Source organism: Vanellus vanellus, assembly GCF_965231255.1.
Source record: "Vanellus vanellus genome assembly, chromosome: 10".
In the NCBI taxonomy this organism is placed as follows: Eukaryota; Metazoa; Chordata; class Aves; order Charadriiformes; family Charadriidae; genus Vanellus; species Vanellus vanellus.
The window spans coordinates 2,370,702-2,387,774 of record NC_138915.1 but is presented as its reverse complement, the minus strand read 5'-3'; the positions used below and the strand labels follow the sequence as shown (position 1 = coordinate 2,387,774).

The 17,073-nt window shown below is 44.9% G+C and overlaps 1 protein-coding gene across 1 annotated transcript in view; it reads right to left on the bottom strand.

Moving 5' to 3' along the window:
- The window catches only part of LOC309675747 (vascular endothelial growth factor receptor kdr-like), a 136,166-nt gene that overhangs the window by 76,213 nt on the left and 42,880 nt on the right, over window positions 1-17,073 (bottom strand). Inside the window, exon 4 of the mRNA XM_082488119.1 lies at window positions 3,533-3,660. Coding sequence (XP_082344245.1) covers window positions 3,533-3,660 — 128 coding nt within the window. The remainder of the gene's footprint in view (window positions 1-3,532; window positions 3,661-17,073) is intronic.

Here is a 17,073-nt window from a genome sequence, read left to right as displayed (position 1 = left end):
ATTTTGAGATTCTTGATAAAACAGTATCTGTAAGTTCTGCTTATGAGGATGTGAAGATACAAAAGGCAAATGTGGAAAATAAAACTAGAGCAAATGTTCATTTAATAAGAATGAGCCCTCCGTTTACCCTCACACAGCACCAATGTCAAGCAGGTTAGCTTTCGTTGGTGGGAATAATTAGTTTATTATTATTATTGACACATGGGGAAATCCTCTGTTTGCCAAAGAAAATGCAATTTACTTTCTAATCATTTTGAAAATCCTGGATTGTAATGTAGAAAAGAAATAAATGAAATGAAATGCAGACAAATAACTCAGGGGTCTGTCAAAGAGCAGATCACTGAAATTACCCATTTCAGCCTATTGCAGGCAGGTGAATGGAAGCCCAGGCTGAAGTCTGACTTTTCCAGCAGGAGACAGGGAGGCTCTTTAGGACTGAGAGTGCGCTGCAGGAGCGTTGAGATCACTTTTGGTTGAAAAATGAAGGGTTTGGGGAAACCTCAGTGCGCCGTCAGTTGCCACGTGATAACTAACTGGGACTTTGCACAGTGCTTCTCCTTCCCTCTTATCATATACTGGCTTCTCAAAGATAAGCAAGTTAATGTTTTCCTTTTCAGAGCTATCTTGTTTTAGCTTGTGAAGCTAACCAAGGGAAGAGCTACACTCGGGACCGCAAGTGGGAATTTCCTCAGTGATGTAATAGTTTTGCTCTTATTCTTGTTGTTATGCGGCATGCGGTTCATTTTTCTGTCTCCAAACAAACAGTAGTCCTGTATGGCAGTGCGGTTTAAATAGGGTTCAGTTTAAATAGTACTCCTGCTCCGAAGAAATTTCAGCTCCGGGCTTTGAGAGCTGGTGCTCATGCCTCTCGTGAATATACAATGGCTCAGGTTGGTGTTGGTTTGGGTCGCTTGTTGTTACATATGCAGCACAGATCAAGGGCAAAGGAGTTACGGCTGTGGGGCGGTGACCGGTGATGTTGCTGTGGAGAAACAGGCACGGCGAGACAGCTGCTTTCTTGTGGAACAGTAGTCGGAAACGTGGATTTCACGCAAATACTTCTGAAGTAATCAGGCTGTGGCATCTCTGCTCAGAACCATTAGGAAAATCCAGGAAAATTACATGAGGAGATGCAAGACCTAGGGCTTAACCATGCTTTAACACCCATGAAGGTCACAGCTATAAGTAGCAAATGAACACTCAGCCAGATCAGTGACGAAACAGATCTGACAAGACTGAAAATGCCTTTTTTGCTCAGAATTAAAATCATGTTAAGCAAAATTAAAAGTTTGAATTGTGTGTCTTAGCATGGGTTTATTAACAACAAAGATGATATATAGAGTTAGAGGGGATCTGTTTAGTATTAGCAAAAGGCACCTTTCCCCATACATATTTAAAGGCCAGAGAGTGCGATGATTTTAAAGTATAATGGTAACATAAGGAACTTAATTTATGGTGGAAAAAAGTACGTTTTCTACAAGAATAATAAAATGTGATAAAGCTGAACTTCACAGTTTGGCAGCTTTGCTCCCTGATGGATAGGGGAAGGGGAAAGAAAAAATAACCCTACTCAGGAGGCCCCTTTCAACACTACACACATATTAAATGTCTTCATAAAATATTCAAAAATATATATTTAAACAATCAAACAAAAAGCGTCAATGCTGCTCGAAGGAAATCACAGCGGCTTTCCTCCCTTTGAAGTTCGTTGTCTATGGGAGATTAAATTTGGAAGAAGAGGATGTTCTAAATTTGTCTGATCGTCTTATTCACCTCTCCTCCTCCATCCTTACCTCCGCCCCTCTCCCGCCCCGCTTCCTCTTCGCACGGGAAGCCGCCACCTTGGCTCCGCACGGCGCTATGAAATTCCCAGACCAGGCAAAACAAGCGGTGACTTTCCATAGATGGAACCCGGGGCTGGCGGCTCCCGTAGCCAACGCACACCTCCCAAAGCACATCCCCTTGAGCAGCTCACAGCTCACAGCTCACAGCCTCAGGAGGGTTCCTTTGGGGACCGGCACTCAACATCTCCATCCCTGCCCTGCAGTCCAGCTGCTCTCCCTTGAAGGGGAAAAGTCTTTTTGAGGGCAATTTTCTTCGCAATTCAAAAGGGAGATTTCAGTGGAGGCTTCGTTCCAGCAGCAGCTTGCAGCAAGATAAAGGACTTCAGTTTGTGTTTGAAGAAACTACTGGGAGAGAATTTAGGTGGCAGGCAGGGAGAGCAGGGCTGCCTATAAATAAGGGGGTGAATTTGGAGGTTGGCTTGGTCAAGGTTCCAAGGCCACATTTAGGCTCACGTGATTGTGCCGAAGTCAGCAGCAGTACTCCAGCAATGAATTTGGTTGAAGTAGGCTAAAATAAGATGGGGATGTTTCATTTTTATAGCCAAGGAGGAGAAGGTGATAACACTTATCCAGGCTAAAGTGATAAGCTATAACTGGAGAGGAGCCTTATTCCCCCGGCTTTTAATCCCTACTGACAAAATTTAAAAATAGAGATCTGCTAAAGCATTAAGGCCAGTGCTGTCCTTCCGCACGTCTACTGGAAATTTGCCATTGGTCTCAGCAGGAGCCCAAACATTGTCTCCGTGATTTCACGTGCGCTCTCCCAGGAGGAGGAAACATCTAACAACTAAGACATCTAACTGCTAAGAGGAGCAGAGGTCCTCAGACCCCTCTGCCAGCGCAACATCAGCCTATCTGCATGCGCTCCGCTATCACACCGTATCCAGCAGAACAACCTCATCTCTCAGAGCCCCTCCAGAACAGGCTGTGGGAAAGGGGCAGAGGATGAGCTCTTGTTCCCAGTAGGACAGCTCAAGCAGCCAGCCTGGCCGGGGATGGAAAGGCACATAACCTATTAGGTAGAAGGCAGGGTTGGAGCCAGGAGACCGATGTTCTGTTCCTCACTCTGTGATAGGTTTCTCTGTAGAGCAATTCTAAAGCCCTTAAAATGAGTGAGTAGATCTCCATTGACTGAGGAAGCCCCAGACCTTAAATTTCCATTTTTATTATACTAAATGGCCTTGGCCTCCATAGACCATTCCGTAACCTTGACATTCAGATGTAACAGCATCCGAAGGGAAGGATGCTGTAGCCATTTATTCCCGAGGGTGAAACTTGGTTTAAGTTTATGAAATCAAGCATAAATGGGCAACTGTTGTGAGGAGGCTCAAGGTATAAAAGAGAGAAGCTTTCATAAGGATAGCTAATAGCCAGGTGTTATACGAAGAATTTTGAAGAAAAATAGTGTCTTGTGATCTATCTTTGCCAATTTATGGAGGAACATCAAGCCACAAGATGAGAAAAATATGTGATAAACTCAGCCTAATCCCCCAAACACCCTTGTACACAGTTCAATAGTGATACACTGCAAGAGTGGGACTGCGCTTCTGGATTTTCAGTGTCTTTGCTATTTTTTTTTTTTTTTTCAGAAACTTACCTAGCTTCATACATTTTATTTTGTAATTTTTAGCCATTGTGTTGGCAGCCCAGACCTCTGAATTGATTGTTTCTCTGAAACAGTCACTTACCTGGGTAAGCTTAGGTTTGATGTCTGGTGAGGTAACTCGGCAAGGGACAACAACCGTTTTCTTAGCATCTAAAATGTAGATTATTTCAGGATGTTCCGGGTGAATCTCCACAAATGGATTTCTGTAGTCTGCAGGGAAAAGAACCTTGATTTAAAAAAATGCTCCTTTACTGATCTATGCCCAGAAGGGCCCTGTAATCTGAGCGGCCGACTGCCCATAGCGCGTTCACTGTCATGTGTGACAAGGCAGCCGGTCACATCTTGCTTGTTTGCAAATGCCAGGGTCATCTAGGGATTACAGCCAATGACCAAGAGTCAGAATACCCCATTTCTAACCCTATTTTACCAGTTTGCAGTTTAATCTTGTTAAAACTCCTTTTCTTATACATTACCCATGTGCAAAAATGAAGTTAATAAAGCAGCTTCACAGGTATATGTGGCACTGGAGTTAGTTCTTTCCCCCATGCTCTGAATTTCTTTCGTAGTTGATACTGTACCACAGCACTCCTGAATTCTACAGCAGTTAAGTGTTACAATAGGTTTACGGTGGTTCAGGTAAATCTACTGAAAGAACAAAGCTTCTTTCTGTTAATGAGAATCTCTAGAATACTGCAGAAAGCATTCAAAAAGGGAACATAGACCCACGATTTTCAAAGCCAGGTAAGAATAGTCTGTTTAACCTAACAGGGGAGTAACTTGGTCACACTCTTGCGGAACTGTGGGATTTTCTACAGATCTGTCACAATAAATCAGACTGGATATACATATGCAATAGAAATAAACAAAAATCTGAGGTAGTTTAAGTTAATAAAGTTTCTGAGTCTCATTCACTGATTTTCATTGTATGAATACAGTGATGGTCATCAGAAAATTAAAATAAAGTTTGTGAAATCCTAAAAGCTTCAAGATTTTTCTAAAAAGCATTCTTCAACTTGATATTCTTATAGTATAAAGTTTCAAACACCGTTCAGCTAATGCGATGCCAACTATACCACACAGTGTAGGCAATGAGCCACTTTTGGTTTGGGTTATACTGTTGACAAGAAAGGATGTGCCCCCTGTACAATAACCTCAACCTGCTTATCCTTGCCTTGGGACCTGCCTCCGCACGCTTAATTATATTTTGGAAATGGTTTCACCTAAAACGTGGGAAGTAGCTGGCATGAAAGGTTTGTGAGCAATCTAGGTTGCAAACGTGCTCTAGTATTCTGACAGTACTTTAAAAAAGGATGTGCTATGGGGAAATTAAAATCGGTTTTCAAAAGAATGCTTAACTGCTCCCAGACAGGCTACACTGGTAACGAATGCAGTCGGCCGGGGCTGACACGTCCATCCCTGTGGACTGGGAGGAGGACTCCAATGGTGGCCAAACGCTTTATGGCGTTGGGAAACACCTATAGTGTATGCAACCTGTTCTCCAATGTTGTACAATGAGGAAAAGTGTCCTTCTTGATGAAGATCATTAATGTGCTTCCTGAACTACCCTTGTCTCCTCATGCAGTGTTTCCTCTCTAATTCCTGATGTAATAATAAGGGATTTTTAATAGAGAAAAAAAACCAGTTACTTATTGCTTGGTGGATCTAGCCCCACTGTTCATCTACAAATTGCCCAGAAGGGCACATCTCTGTGCAAATACACGATAAAGTCCACGCGCTACCAAACTAAGACAAGAACACTACTTCTAGATGTTGGGGAGCCCTCCTGCTGTCTGCGTCTGGTGGGTTGTGCTTATCAGTTCCGCCGTGGGCCTGTGGGCCGTGCCATGCCCAGGCCTGTGTCCCGACAGCTGCCGGGGTGAAACTCTGTCGTGACAGTACCAGTGCCTTCCCAGTCTCATGGCCCCTCTGTTCAGCATGCATTGGTCTGACTGCAGCACGACGTGAGAGCATCTCCAGTAAAGGCTGCGTATACCCTCATCTGTGATCAGACACCTCTCAAACACAAAAATCAAAGCCACGGGCTGCCTTTAAGAGCCTGATCGGTGTGATCGCCTTGGTTTAGCACCAACATGTCAGGCCAGCTGGCCCTGATCCTTTCACCTAAATGCACACTCTCGTTTTACATCTAAGGCTGTTGTGGCAGCTGTTCCGTGATTGAAGAAAGCCCCAGTTGAAGTGTGTTGGAGTAACGCTATCTGTTCATCCCATTAATCTTGCATTACTGCATCAGGCCGCTCTCCCTCCTTCATCTGCTGGAAAAGCTGGGAATGTTCTAAAATCTCCATGAAAAGCTGGCAAAATATTTCTCTAACATTTTCAGCTAGGGAGCGAAAAAAGCCTGTACGTGGAGTTTTCAAAATTCCAAGTATCCCTTTCTGGGTGTTGGGCATTTTCGCTACTCTCAATGGAGACTAAAATTGTGAAACCCTCCAGAATTTCTCCTTTCCCAGTACTCCATCCCTGGCAAACAGCCTTTTGCTTCGAATCAGTGAGGACCCATTTTTCAATTTAAAACAAATCTTCACCCTTTGGACCCTGGCAGGGAGCTGTGTATGCCGTGCTGGAGGATCTGTAATTAAACAGTAGGAGAAGTGCTTATTTATCTTGCATTTTCCTGGGTAACAAGTGTTCTATATGTAAGTGATGTAACTATGCTTATTGGTGACCTGCAGAACAGTTTGAACGTGGAGTGTGAGATTTGGATTTGCTCTTCCACAGCTCCACTGACAAAGGGAAACAGAGTTGGTTTATCTCACTCACTTTATTCCCCCACGACTGGTAACTCATCTGGGAACAGGTCATTCATTTGGGGATATCAATGTTCATTTCCTGGCTAATGACAACAGTCTTTGCTTAAGGAATGTTATGGACATATATAAGTGCTGTCACTTGGAATTAATCTTCAAAGAATTAGCTCAGTGCAGAGCTGGACTTCCTTTGCTGCACAACCCAAATCAGTTTCACTCACAAAAATACGAAGGGCGAAAGGCAAGGATTGACAGAGGAGCGTGGGACTGTTGCCTTTTGTATTTCTGATGGCTTAAGTTTAGCTCTGTGAACTGGAAATAGGTTTCTTAGTGGCTAAAATGTACCGCGTGCTTCATCATGGTGAGAGCAAACGTTGGTTGGAGCTCTTTGTGTGTATCAGAAGGGTCACGCAGGTTACGATGATGTTTTACGTTCGGCACTGGGGTCACTGCACAGGTACAAGAGATGTGTGATTAATGTGGGGAGCTGTGACAACGAGCTGATCAGTAGCACTGAACACAAGGCAGTAAAACAGAAGATAAAGACCAGAAATCTGGCTGATGTCTATCATTTCTAGTAATGTCTCTTCATGTCAGCTTGTATTCCATGCCATTGATTTATTCTGACTGGGTTGGTTTATAAAAAACCATGCACTTTGGGGTAAGGGCATTGCAAGAAACGTTATGTGAGAGAGATTAATTAGAATTAAAAAATTAGACCTGTAATCTCCCTGCCTTTAGGAAGTCTCAGATACACATCTGACCTTTCTGGTTAGGCAGGCACTGGTCCCAGTCAAGCCTGGAGCTGAGAAACCTGATCTCCGAACCACAACTTTGTAGCTTGTTCCAATCCCTGAACCTAATAGGAAATATTTATACTCAATCCGGTGTCTTATGCGCTTTCCCAAACAGGTCTGTTAAGTTCTTCTGTTGAGTCACGCGACGAAAATGTGTTTAGTGTTTGTGCCTGAGTGCTGCTTCGTAGCCTGCAGCCTTGCTCTCCAGCTAAACCATACTTAGAGCTATCCAATGCGATGATAGTTTTATAGCCAATTTTAAAGCTTGTGCAAATGGTGAAAGGCCTTTCTGCTTAAAAGGCGGCCCTGGATTATTAAGAATAGATCCTTAGATTATTTGTTATAGGAAAAAGCAGAGAAAGTAGATTTTTTGTGTATTTGCAACAAACACGGGGAGTGCCAATCAGTGTCAGGGGAAGTGTGTGCATATCTGCTTCCAGTCCTATGAGAAAAAGAGAGAACAACTAATGTGCCACGTGACAGGGGGATAGGACAAGAATATAGGAAACCTGCTGTGAAAAAAAGAGCTTCTTGATCCCAAACTATTCACAAATCTGGATCGAATTTTGCCTAATTGTTTTGACTGAAAAGATGGGAACACTGAATTTAAAAATATTTGTGCTGGTATTTTTAGAGGGAATTTCAGAGTAGCACTTTGTTTAAAAAGTAACATAAATCAAAAGAAGGCAGCTAAGCAAAAGCTAAAGAATCCTGAAATGTCGGAAAATATTGAATTATGCAATGATTGAAATATCTTAGTCAAACATAATATAATTTCTCAAAACTATTTCCCGTTCAGGGGAAAAAGAAATAATTATTTAACCCCATTCTCCTCCATCGTCTCTCCCTACCTCCAAGACTGACCTCTACCAAATTAACAGATTCACAACAGACCTAAAAATAATCTACTTTTTTCAGCTGTAAATAGGACAGATACTCATCATGGTGGTACTAAAGTACTGAGGAACTCCTAAACGGGAAGTGTGAATTTACAGTACGTATAACAGAAGCTCTATTTCATTCCTAAGTGATTTTTTAATAGCAGCCTGCACCTGAATTGCCATGTGTCTAGCCAATAGCTAGAATTGGAAGCCAGTTGGAATTTGAATTCTGCAATCAGAACTGGAAGCCAAAATATATAAATCTACCCTTCTATCATCATCAGTATTTGAAATCTAGACCGTGTTTTAAAATCACGGTTCAATTAACAACGGCAAAAGGCAGATTCTGGGTTATAAAGGCTGGGTTGGGAAAAGAGAGGATGGCTTGAGCTGCAGGCGATGGTGGATCTCTGGTAGGTGACAGGTCTCGTGGGCATTATCCTCACTCTGCTTTGGAAAAAAGAGAAAAAGGTTTTCTATTTTATGGGTCGTTCTATTTCCTACAGTAAGTGAGGTTTCCAAGAGCCCCGTGCAGTAAGCAGATGGCTATCGTTTGTGTTCTCTCCGTGCTTTATCCAGTTTATAGTCTCAGCCGAAAGAGAGCTCTCCGTTTACCACAGGCCTCCCCTCCTCCCTCTTTCACTCTGCAATATTGGAGCTCTAAAGCCGGGTGAGATACCCGTGTGAGTCAGCGGAGCCCCTCCCACAGTGAAGACGCTGAGTTGCAGGGCTAAACTCCTACAGTTTTGACATGAGAGCTTAAACATGAGGTTAGGGCTACGCTTTGGCCACCAGTGGCAAATGACTCTGGAAAGAAAGGAAAAGGCAGTTGCAGGTGAAGGTCAAGCACTCACTAAATAACCCTGGCTAGGTCAGCGAGGCTGGCGGGGGGGGGGTGTTCCTCCCTTCCTCCACGTGAAACTCCGTGCAAAAGAAAAAATAATATCATCAAGCTCTAAAGAGCATCATCACCCAGATCAACAGAGGAGACCTCCGAGCATCCTGCAGACCGCTTGGGCTCCGGCTGCTTGAAGTCAGAGTCCCGAAGCAGTCCCTCCGGCTGCTTGAAGAAACCCCGTAAGCAGGAGCGAGCCGACCCCACGTGCGTTGGGAAGGAGATGCTCTGAGCAGCAGTGGTTTCCAGGCAGCTGGGCTGCTCACTTAACAGATAAGCAAATAGAAAGTGGCTCAGCTTTGGATCTTAACAAAATGGCAAAGAATAAATACTGAATAGGGAACTAATCAACTGCCAGCTGATACCTGTTATGGTTTGCGCAGCCAAAAAACTGAATCCTTCATGAAACTCCTGAGTAGCTCAGACTGACTCTGGCACAGAAAAATGATCTGCCGGAACCTGGGGAGTGTCACTGCCAGCTTTACAGACCTGTTCACCACCTTAAGTTAATCAGCAATCAGTTAACTCCTTGTAAAAAACTTTCTCAGAGACAGAACTTCTCGAAACAAAAGGGACAGGGTCACTGTTCTTTAAAAATGATAACCTGAGCCTCAAGGAAGATCTCTAATTCCCGACGGTGTAAGTCAGTTGCACTCAACTGTTGCAATTTGGAGAGCTGTGGCATGGGAAATGCAGGTGCCGTCCTGCAGTACAAGACTTGGAAACTCTCCACAGTTACCAGCACTGAACTCCGAGGGAAAAAATTCTCAGCAAAGAAACCCTTTATGAAAAGAGGGTATTTCCCTGTAGCTTGGCACATCCGTCCCTCCTGAGTTGGGAAGGTAGCGTGCCCTATGAATCTTATCCATACAGAAACACCTAGCAATTCCATAAGATAATTAAAAAGAATAATTTACTGTGGGCTGCAAAGCTCATTATACGTGAAGGAAGACAAAAGCTGTAGCATGTTAGGGACTTATCAGCTGCGGCACCAGCTCCGAGGCGAGGGGAAGGCCCCTTCCCCTGGGTCTCAGGCTGGCCGTCGACTCTCCAGGTCAGTGGAAGTTTTCAGGAAGCTGCAGCCAGGCCGGGCTGTTACTGTTTACCCGGCGGGGCTGGAGAGAGAACGCAAACAGCAAGGCGAAGGAAGCAGAGGCAGCGGGACAGCGGAGGGGAAGGCAGCCCGCGGTCCGGCCGCGGGGACAGAGCCAGGCAGAAAAATCAAGCAGACCGCACACAAAAGCGACTCAAAGGTCAAGTGCCTACAAGAATATTGTTTACCTTCAGGCAGTGAAGCCCTTCATGTTTAAATTCTCATTCTGTCTAGGTGGAGATTAATTGCTGCCTGAGATGAGCTTAGGGAGGGTCCCTTTTAACTCAGCGGTGTAAGAGCAATTGCCTGGGGAACGTGCAGTTCTCTTCAAGCCTCGGCAGTGACAGCGTGCGAACACAGATACGGGTCTGCTTCGCCTTGGGGTGACATCTCTTCTTTTGTTTAGTGTTATCTGTAATATAGGTGACTATCTTCCAGGAAGCGGTGGAGGTCTGTAATTATGTCCTGCTCACTTGCCATGTGAATCCCTCTCTCCAGAGGGCTCCCGGCCCCGTCCTGCTGGCTGATAAAGCCAAGGGACTTGAAAGCCCTCAGCATCGCGCCACGGGAACTCAGCGTGTTGTAGACTCAGGCTCTCTCTTTTCAGCACTGTATCGCCTGCCTGCGTGTTTGAAACATCCTCCTTAGACGCATACAGAGGATTTTGTACAGAATTTTCGGTGCTTTTCATTTCTGTTCGTGTTTCATGCACCGTGATGGCCATTTGTCTCATGATATTTGTATCACATCTAAAGCCGTGGAGTTAACATCACCTCTCCCTTCAGATACTATCCGTCAGCCCCCCGAGATGATGAGCACTAAATGGCCTTTGAGGACAGTCATCCATGGCTGCTCACCTCTGTAAAATTCCTGAAAGTGCTCATTTTGCTCCTCGCTTTCTTGTTGCTAAAAAAGAATTCTCTCACCCTCACTATTTATTTTCTTCATTCAGCCATACCTTAGCTGGAAAGCTTGGGCAGAGTTTCACAGGTTCTTTAAATTCATGTTTTGACATAATCCCCATGAAGTTTGTCTTCATCAAGGTCAAGAACACTGAGAGGAGGTTTATAATCCTTTCTTTATGTTAATAGGATCATTAGCAGTTAAGTGACACTTTGGTCAGAGTATTTTGGAAAGCTTTACAAGGAAATTGCCCAGTCTGCTGTATTCCTCCTGGTAACCCATCAAAGCTTCTTCTAGGTACAGGAGTGACTTCTAAAAAGTCACTTGTTTTGAAACTGGATCTTTGCAAATAAAGGACTTTTCAGTTTGGCAGGCCAAGGAAAAGAATTAGTGGTGGAATGTTTAGATTAAACAGAAAGGAGAATATTTTATCTTCAGGCAAAACAAAAGTGACTGCAAAAACCCCAGAAGTCATTCTGAGTCAACATGAAGCATTCTGTTTTGGTCAAATGAAATACATTCTTCCCCTGGAGATTACTGTTAGAAACACGGGAATATTTGTAGAGAAAAATATTACTTTAAGAAGTGTTACTTCAAAAATCATGGAAGCAAAATGCTTCTCCTTGCCAAACAAATAAAAGACAACATGGAAAGATTTATTTTAAAAAAAAAAACAGGTCTCCATAGTTTGGCTGAAATTATGTTTCAAGCTTCAGAAGAATTCATAAATTCTGACTCCCCACAACACTAGATTATAGGCAGGTGTAGGCTTTTTCGAAAATATTGACCAGCTTTACCTGCAGTCCCGTCATTAAGAACAGGTGTCCTACATTAGCTGCTGCCAGCCACAGACCATGGGTAGGGTTCAGCAATTAGCAATTACTGAGTGGCTAAGAAAGAGAAGGAAGAAGTGGGGGAGTTGTGTGTATGATTTTCATTTAGTAATTCTTGATCCATGGGAAGGAGGGGATCGTTGCCTCTTCCTGCTGGGATGTCAAGTGCTCTCACTGATGTAGTGCCAGGAACTTGTGCTGCTCGCTCACCATCGTATCTTACAAGGCTCCTCCACTTAAAAGTGACTCTTTAGGATATGCTTTGAAGATACTGAATGTCTTGATTCAGAACGGAAAGCATCTTACTTTTCCTTTGGATCCAGCCCTTAATACTTGAGGGACAACAGAGAGGGTCCTGCACAGTGACATAGCCTATATTCCCACGTCATGTGGCCCTAAACACTGTTAACTAGGATATGGTGCCAAACCCTTCCACCAGTCTGTGCGAGACAGCCAGCTTATCTGCTGGGCTCCACACTGAGCAGACAGGACAGCGTTTGCCTATCTCAGCTCGCTGAGTGTCTGGCAGCAAGTGGAGCTGTTTCGGTGTCTGCAGCGTGAGAGAAAGAAGAAATGCAGCTCCAACTCTGTTCTCACTGGTAATATCTTCTGGAAAGCAAGCCAAAGCCCAAGTGAGGGCTGTCACCCTGGCCCTGCATTTCTGCTTCTCACATTCGGATTATCTCTGTGAACTGTCAAGAGAATTAAGGAGGCAGAAATCAGCTTCAAAGAACATCAGAACCAAAATACGATCTCATGTGAGGGGTGCTTTCATGCACTTCCATCCTCTTTAGATTTCTCTTAGTGGGGAAGGGATGAAGAAGGTGGAACTTCACGTCTCTGGGCTGTACTGTTTGATAAAGCAGAGACTGTGGTTGATGGTACGCTCTACCCTGGTGCAGTACTTGTACCACCTCTCATTCTCTTTCCTTGCAATAGCAAGGGAGAGCTCGTACCCTTCCTTGGGGATGCCTTGCTGCAGGATCTGACAAGCAGTGAGATGCATGCTCTGACAGGACGAGCTGCTTGGATGCATCCTCCTTTTTTCTTCAGAATGGCCTTAACAGGTCTTGTGCTTCCATATAAAAGTCTGTCTTGCTTCAGATTTGATTTCCCCTTCTTGTGCTCTGGACTCCTGGCAGACTGCACTATGGCTCAAACCTGCAATGCCGGTGCTTCACGGTGTCCATATGAACTTAAAAAGGAGCCAGAACTCAAATTCTCTGCGGGGCTATCTTCTAGTTATGCTGTGTTCCTGTGAACACCAGTGCTGAAAACCAAATGTATGGAAACAAATTACTCCTTCAGTCCTGCCGTGTTCCTAACGCACAGTAGCACCGAGATGGTGAAACACCAGCAGCTGAATTGCTCTGGGTGGGAAGACACTGTTAAAATGTCCACCAATCTATTTTGTTCAAAGAGTGAACCGCACTTGGCACAAGCAGGAATTGGTGATTCTCCCCCGGTGTACGTGGACCCTTGTGTGGCAGCCAGCACTGATGGACTGGGCTCACACACATCGTTTTGTGCCAATTACAGTCTCTTGGTCAGAGAAGGTGGGACTCATTTTTTCTGAAGTAGTTTTTTGAGAACCAACCCTGTCATGGCCATAATTATTTCAAGAAACAACAGCCCTGCTTTGCATAAAAATTAATAGAGGCTGGCTGCTGCTGGCCTGCTCGCCCCACATCTGCGATGAGGAGATTACCTCCGTTAGCCCTATGGTTCCAGCAAAGCAGTGCTGCTGGTGTGTGCGGACAGGAATCAGAGCGCAGCTTGGAAACTTGGATGAACTTTTCTAGACACTGTTTGGCAAGATGTGACCGGTTCCAGTTACCACAGTAATAACGTCAGACGAGTTGCTGATGGAGGGAAGCAAAACAGAATTGAGCTCGGGCTCCTTCCTACTGATGGGTTGACTGTGCGGCACAAAAAGGTGTAGCAAATCCCTTACTGCTACCTAGAGCTAAGGACTGCAAGGGGAAATCACTGCAAAAGCTGAGGCAGCGGTTCAGCTGGTACAGAGAGCTCTTCCAGCTGATGCCCTGAAGACTCTCTTACTTTGAAACAGTCGCTTTGCTGACAGTAACAGTATTTCAAATAGCTGAAAGCTGCAAGTCCTGACTTCTGTCTAGGCTGGGGCCCGGGATAGCCCTTTGGGAAGGTGGAGCGTATCTTTGCTTGATTTGTCTTTTCTTCCACCTTCTCTAAGCCGCGTTCAATTTTATATGTGCCTTAGGAAACATTGTAGAGAGGGCTCTCTATACTTTAACACAAAATAGACAGCCTGCCCTTTGCTTTGGCACAGGGATCTCAAAGGGTGAAATAAATGAGTACGTTCCTCGCAGGGAAGTATCCATTTGGTTGGGAAGGGTAATTGCAGGAGATGATAGACGGAAATGACATTGGCTAGCTGGCTTTGGCAGCGTTTGCAGTGGAAGTGCTGTCCACATGAGTCTTTCTGACGTGGGCTCCTACGTGGGCAGCTCGTTTGCAGGGAAGACTTGTCTTTACTGCCCCTGGTCCAGAAGTAGCTCGGCAGAGACAGCATATTCTGTGGACTGAGGGTGGGCTTCCCCCGTTCACCTTGTTCTCTGACAGCAGCCGTGGAGTTGCTTGGCTGCTCTTCCCGTTCAGCGCCGCAGCGCTGCGTTTCGCTGCAGAGGTTATCCCTCGGAGTTGCAATGAAGCTAAACAACGCGGTTAAAAAACGCCCAACTATTTCTGTTCCAGCCCTGAGCTACGTCGTGTTTTCAACAAGGAGATGGGCAACAGGAGAAGGGGGTTGTCTCGCTTCTTAATTACAATCCTTGGGACTTGCAGCTGCAGCGGGAAGCAGAAAAGGCCTCGGGAACAATTATTCAGGATTGAGATCCTGAGTTCTCCCTCCCTCCAGACTGTCAGCGCACAGCTGAGGCATGGCGGCTGACCCTGCCGCCTTCGGGTCCCTTATGATCTGGCTGATGTGCAGGGGTCACGGCTCAATTGCACCGGGGGGGAGAGCTGCTGAATGCCAGATTCTGACAGAGCTTAGAAACTCCACCAGGGAGGCTGTAAAAACAGAAGCAAGCACAGGAAATAATAGCCAATAAGCGGGACTTCCGATACAATCATGTTCTCATTTCGGTGTCAAGCAGCAGGCCGGGAACGAAGGGAAAAAATACCATTCCCCTTCCTTTTTTGGCAATAATGGCTCGTAACCTCAGAGGAATCTCCAGCCTTCGGGGTCTGGCTCAACATTTTCTCACTCCACCTGGCTCAGTCTCATAAACACCCTGCTGAGCACTTGCTGTCTCCACAAAACCTCCGGAGAGATGTCTTTTAGACCTCACCCTTCCCTGGCACTCACAGGGAACCGAGAGTTGCTTCACTCGGAGACAACTGATGGGTTTCTCAGTGATGCCCAGACACTGGCGGGCCAATTACCTTAAAAAGGCATGTTTAAATATTCAAGAAAATCGTAGGTACGTTCTGAATGTTCTGAAGAACAGCTTTCTTGTCCCTAAAACAGCCTGCTGGCTTTCAACAAATATACACAGGAACTGAATGGGAGGAAGAGCATGCCCTGAGGACAGCATCCATGCCGAGGTATAAATAGCTTCGTTTCACTGGGGCCAAGCAGCTTCCTCAGACTGGCAGGCCAGATCCCAGCAGGCACTTGCGAGCGTATAGACCGAACTGCCGTGGCAGAGCTGTGCTTTGGGCTGGATGAGCAGCTGGCGCGCTACGACATGGACCGGAGGGATCCCCGCTGACTTGACTTTCTCACTACTTCACCCATGGAGTGCATAGTACGAGGTGGTTCATTTTCTACCCACTTTTCCCTCAATAACTCTTAAAGCACAGGAGTCTGAGAAAGAGCTTTTAGAGCAGGGAGAGCGTATGACACAATTAAATCACATCTGAGAGAGGACAATCTTGGAGGGTGATTTAGAGAAAACAGCCATCCAGTGGTGTTTTTCAGGGGAGCCTTGGCGCAGCACTCTCAGACAAGCAAGAGGACATCCTGCGTTTTTTTTTTTTTAGATTAGCACCGTTCCAAGTGCATCGCCGGTAAGCATTTCATAACTTGAGGTATTTTCTTAGGGAAAACGCTCGAGCGGTCCCAAAAGATGCATAGCATTTCCTGCATGTGCTCCTGCTGTAGAGTAATGAAGGCCTGGGTGACCAGCCAGGGCACTGATTCGGGATAGAGAATTGAGTTCTCAATGCACTGTTTCCTGAAGCGTAGGCATGGGGCTGTGTTAACAATGTTAGATGTGGGGCATCTGAGCAGCGTGTAATGAGAAAAGGAAACAGCTCAGCACAAGAACTAGGGTGGATAAAGCAACCAGGGCTTGGAGTAACAAGAACAAATCAGAAAAAGGAAATAGAAAGGGAGAAAAAAAATGACTGCAGGAACTAACAAGTAACACCGAAAAGCTACTTTCCGATCAGAGGAAGACTTGCTGGGAAAGCAGGATAAGGGTAGAAAGGGACTAGTTTCAACAGACGCAAAGAGGCAGGAAAATGTCATCCACATGAATCAAACAGGTGTGTTCACCTAGTAGTGCAGAAGTTGAATTTAGCTGGGTGGGTGTATCACAGTCCCCTTGGGATGGACGCCGCGTGATGGTTTCACCATCATTAGCCATACCACGAGACTATCAGAGCTGCCTGGCAAGTACGTGTGTTTTCTGTGTCAGTTTGCTGAACTATTCAAATAATATCAGGCAGACTCGTTGCTTCTTTAGCATGTGTTTTAGTAAAAGGATTCAAAGAATCATATTTTAGCATTTACCAGAAAAATGAAATGAATTCATTTTCATGAGTTTGTGGGGAACCAAATAGTAAGCCTATTCAGCACCAGTGGAGTTCATGTCATCCCCTATTCAAGACTCTAAAAGTCAGCTCCTTTATCTGACTACTCACAGTCTCAGCTTGGAAGATCCCGATGATTCAGTGGTTTAGTAATGCATTTGTCAAGTAGATTTCAAAAAAAAGTATCAGCAGTTTGGGGAATATACTTCGAACAAAAATGGGTATTATTGAAATGGTTGTTCAGTCTGTTATATCCACTTAATCACAGAGGACCCCGCTCCTCTGAAGTTTCTGCTTCCATTTATTGTTGGATCTGAACTCAGTGATTCTGACACATGGGGGAGAGGCTGCTCAAAGAGGACAAAAATGAGCAATGGGCCATTTTTTACAATAAAACGTGTGTGGTGCAGTCATCCAGGAATTACAAAGGAGGAATTACAAAGAATGTTGTTGGGGAGTTTCATGCCTGGGGAGGAAGGGAAAGAGAACGGACTTGGGGACTTAGGATGAATCTTAGGAAAAGCACTGTGATAGCAAAACCCTTTAGGATAAAATAATTTAGTCTTAAAAGGAAAAGAAAAGGAAAAGAGGTTTAAAGAAAGCAGTGTTTCAGTTAATTGAAACACAAAACTAGATGGGACAATCTAGTTTTC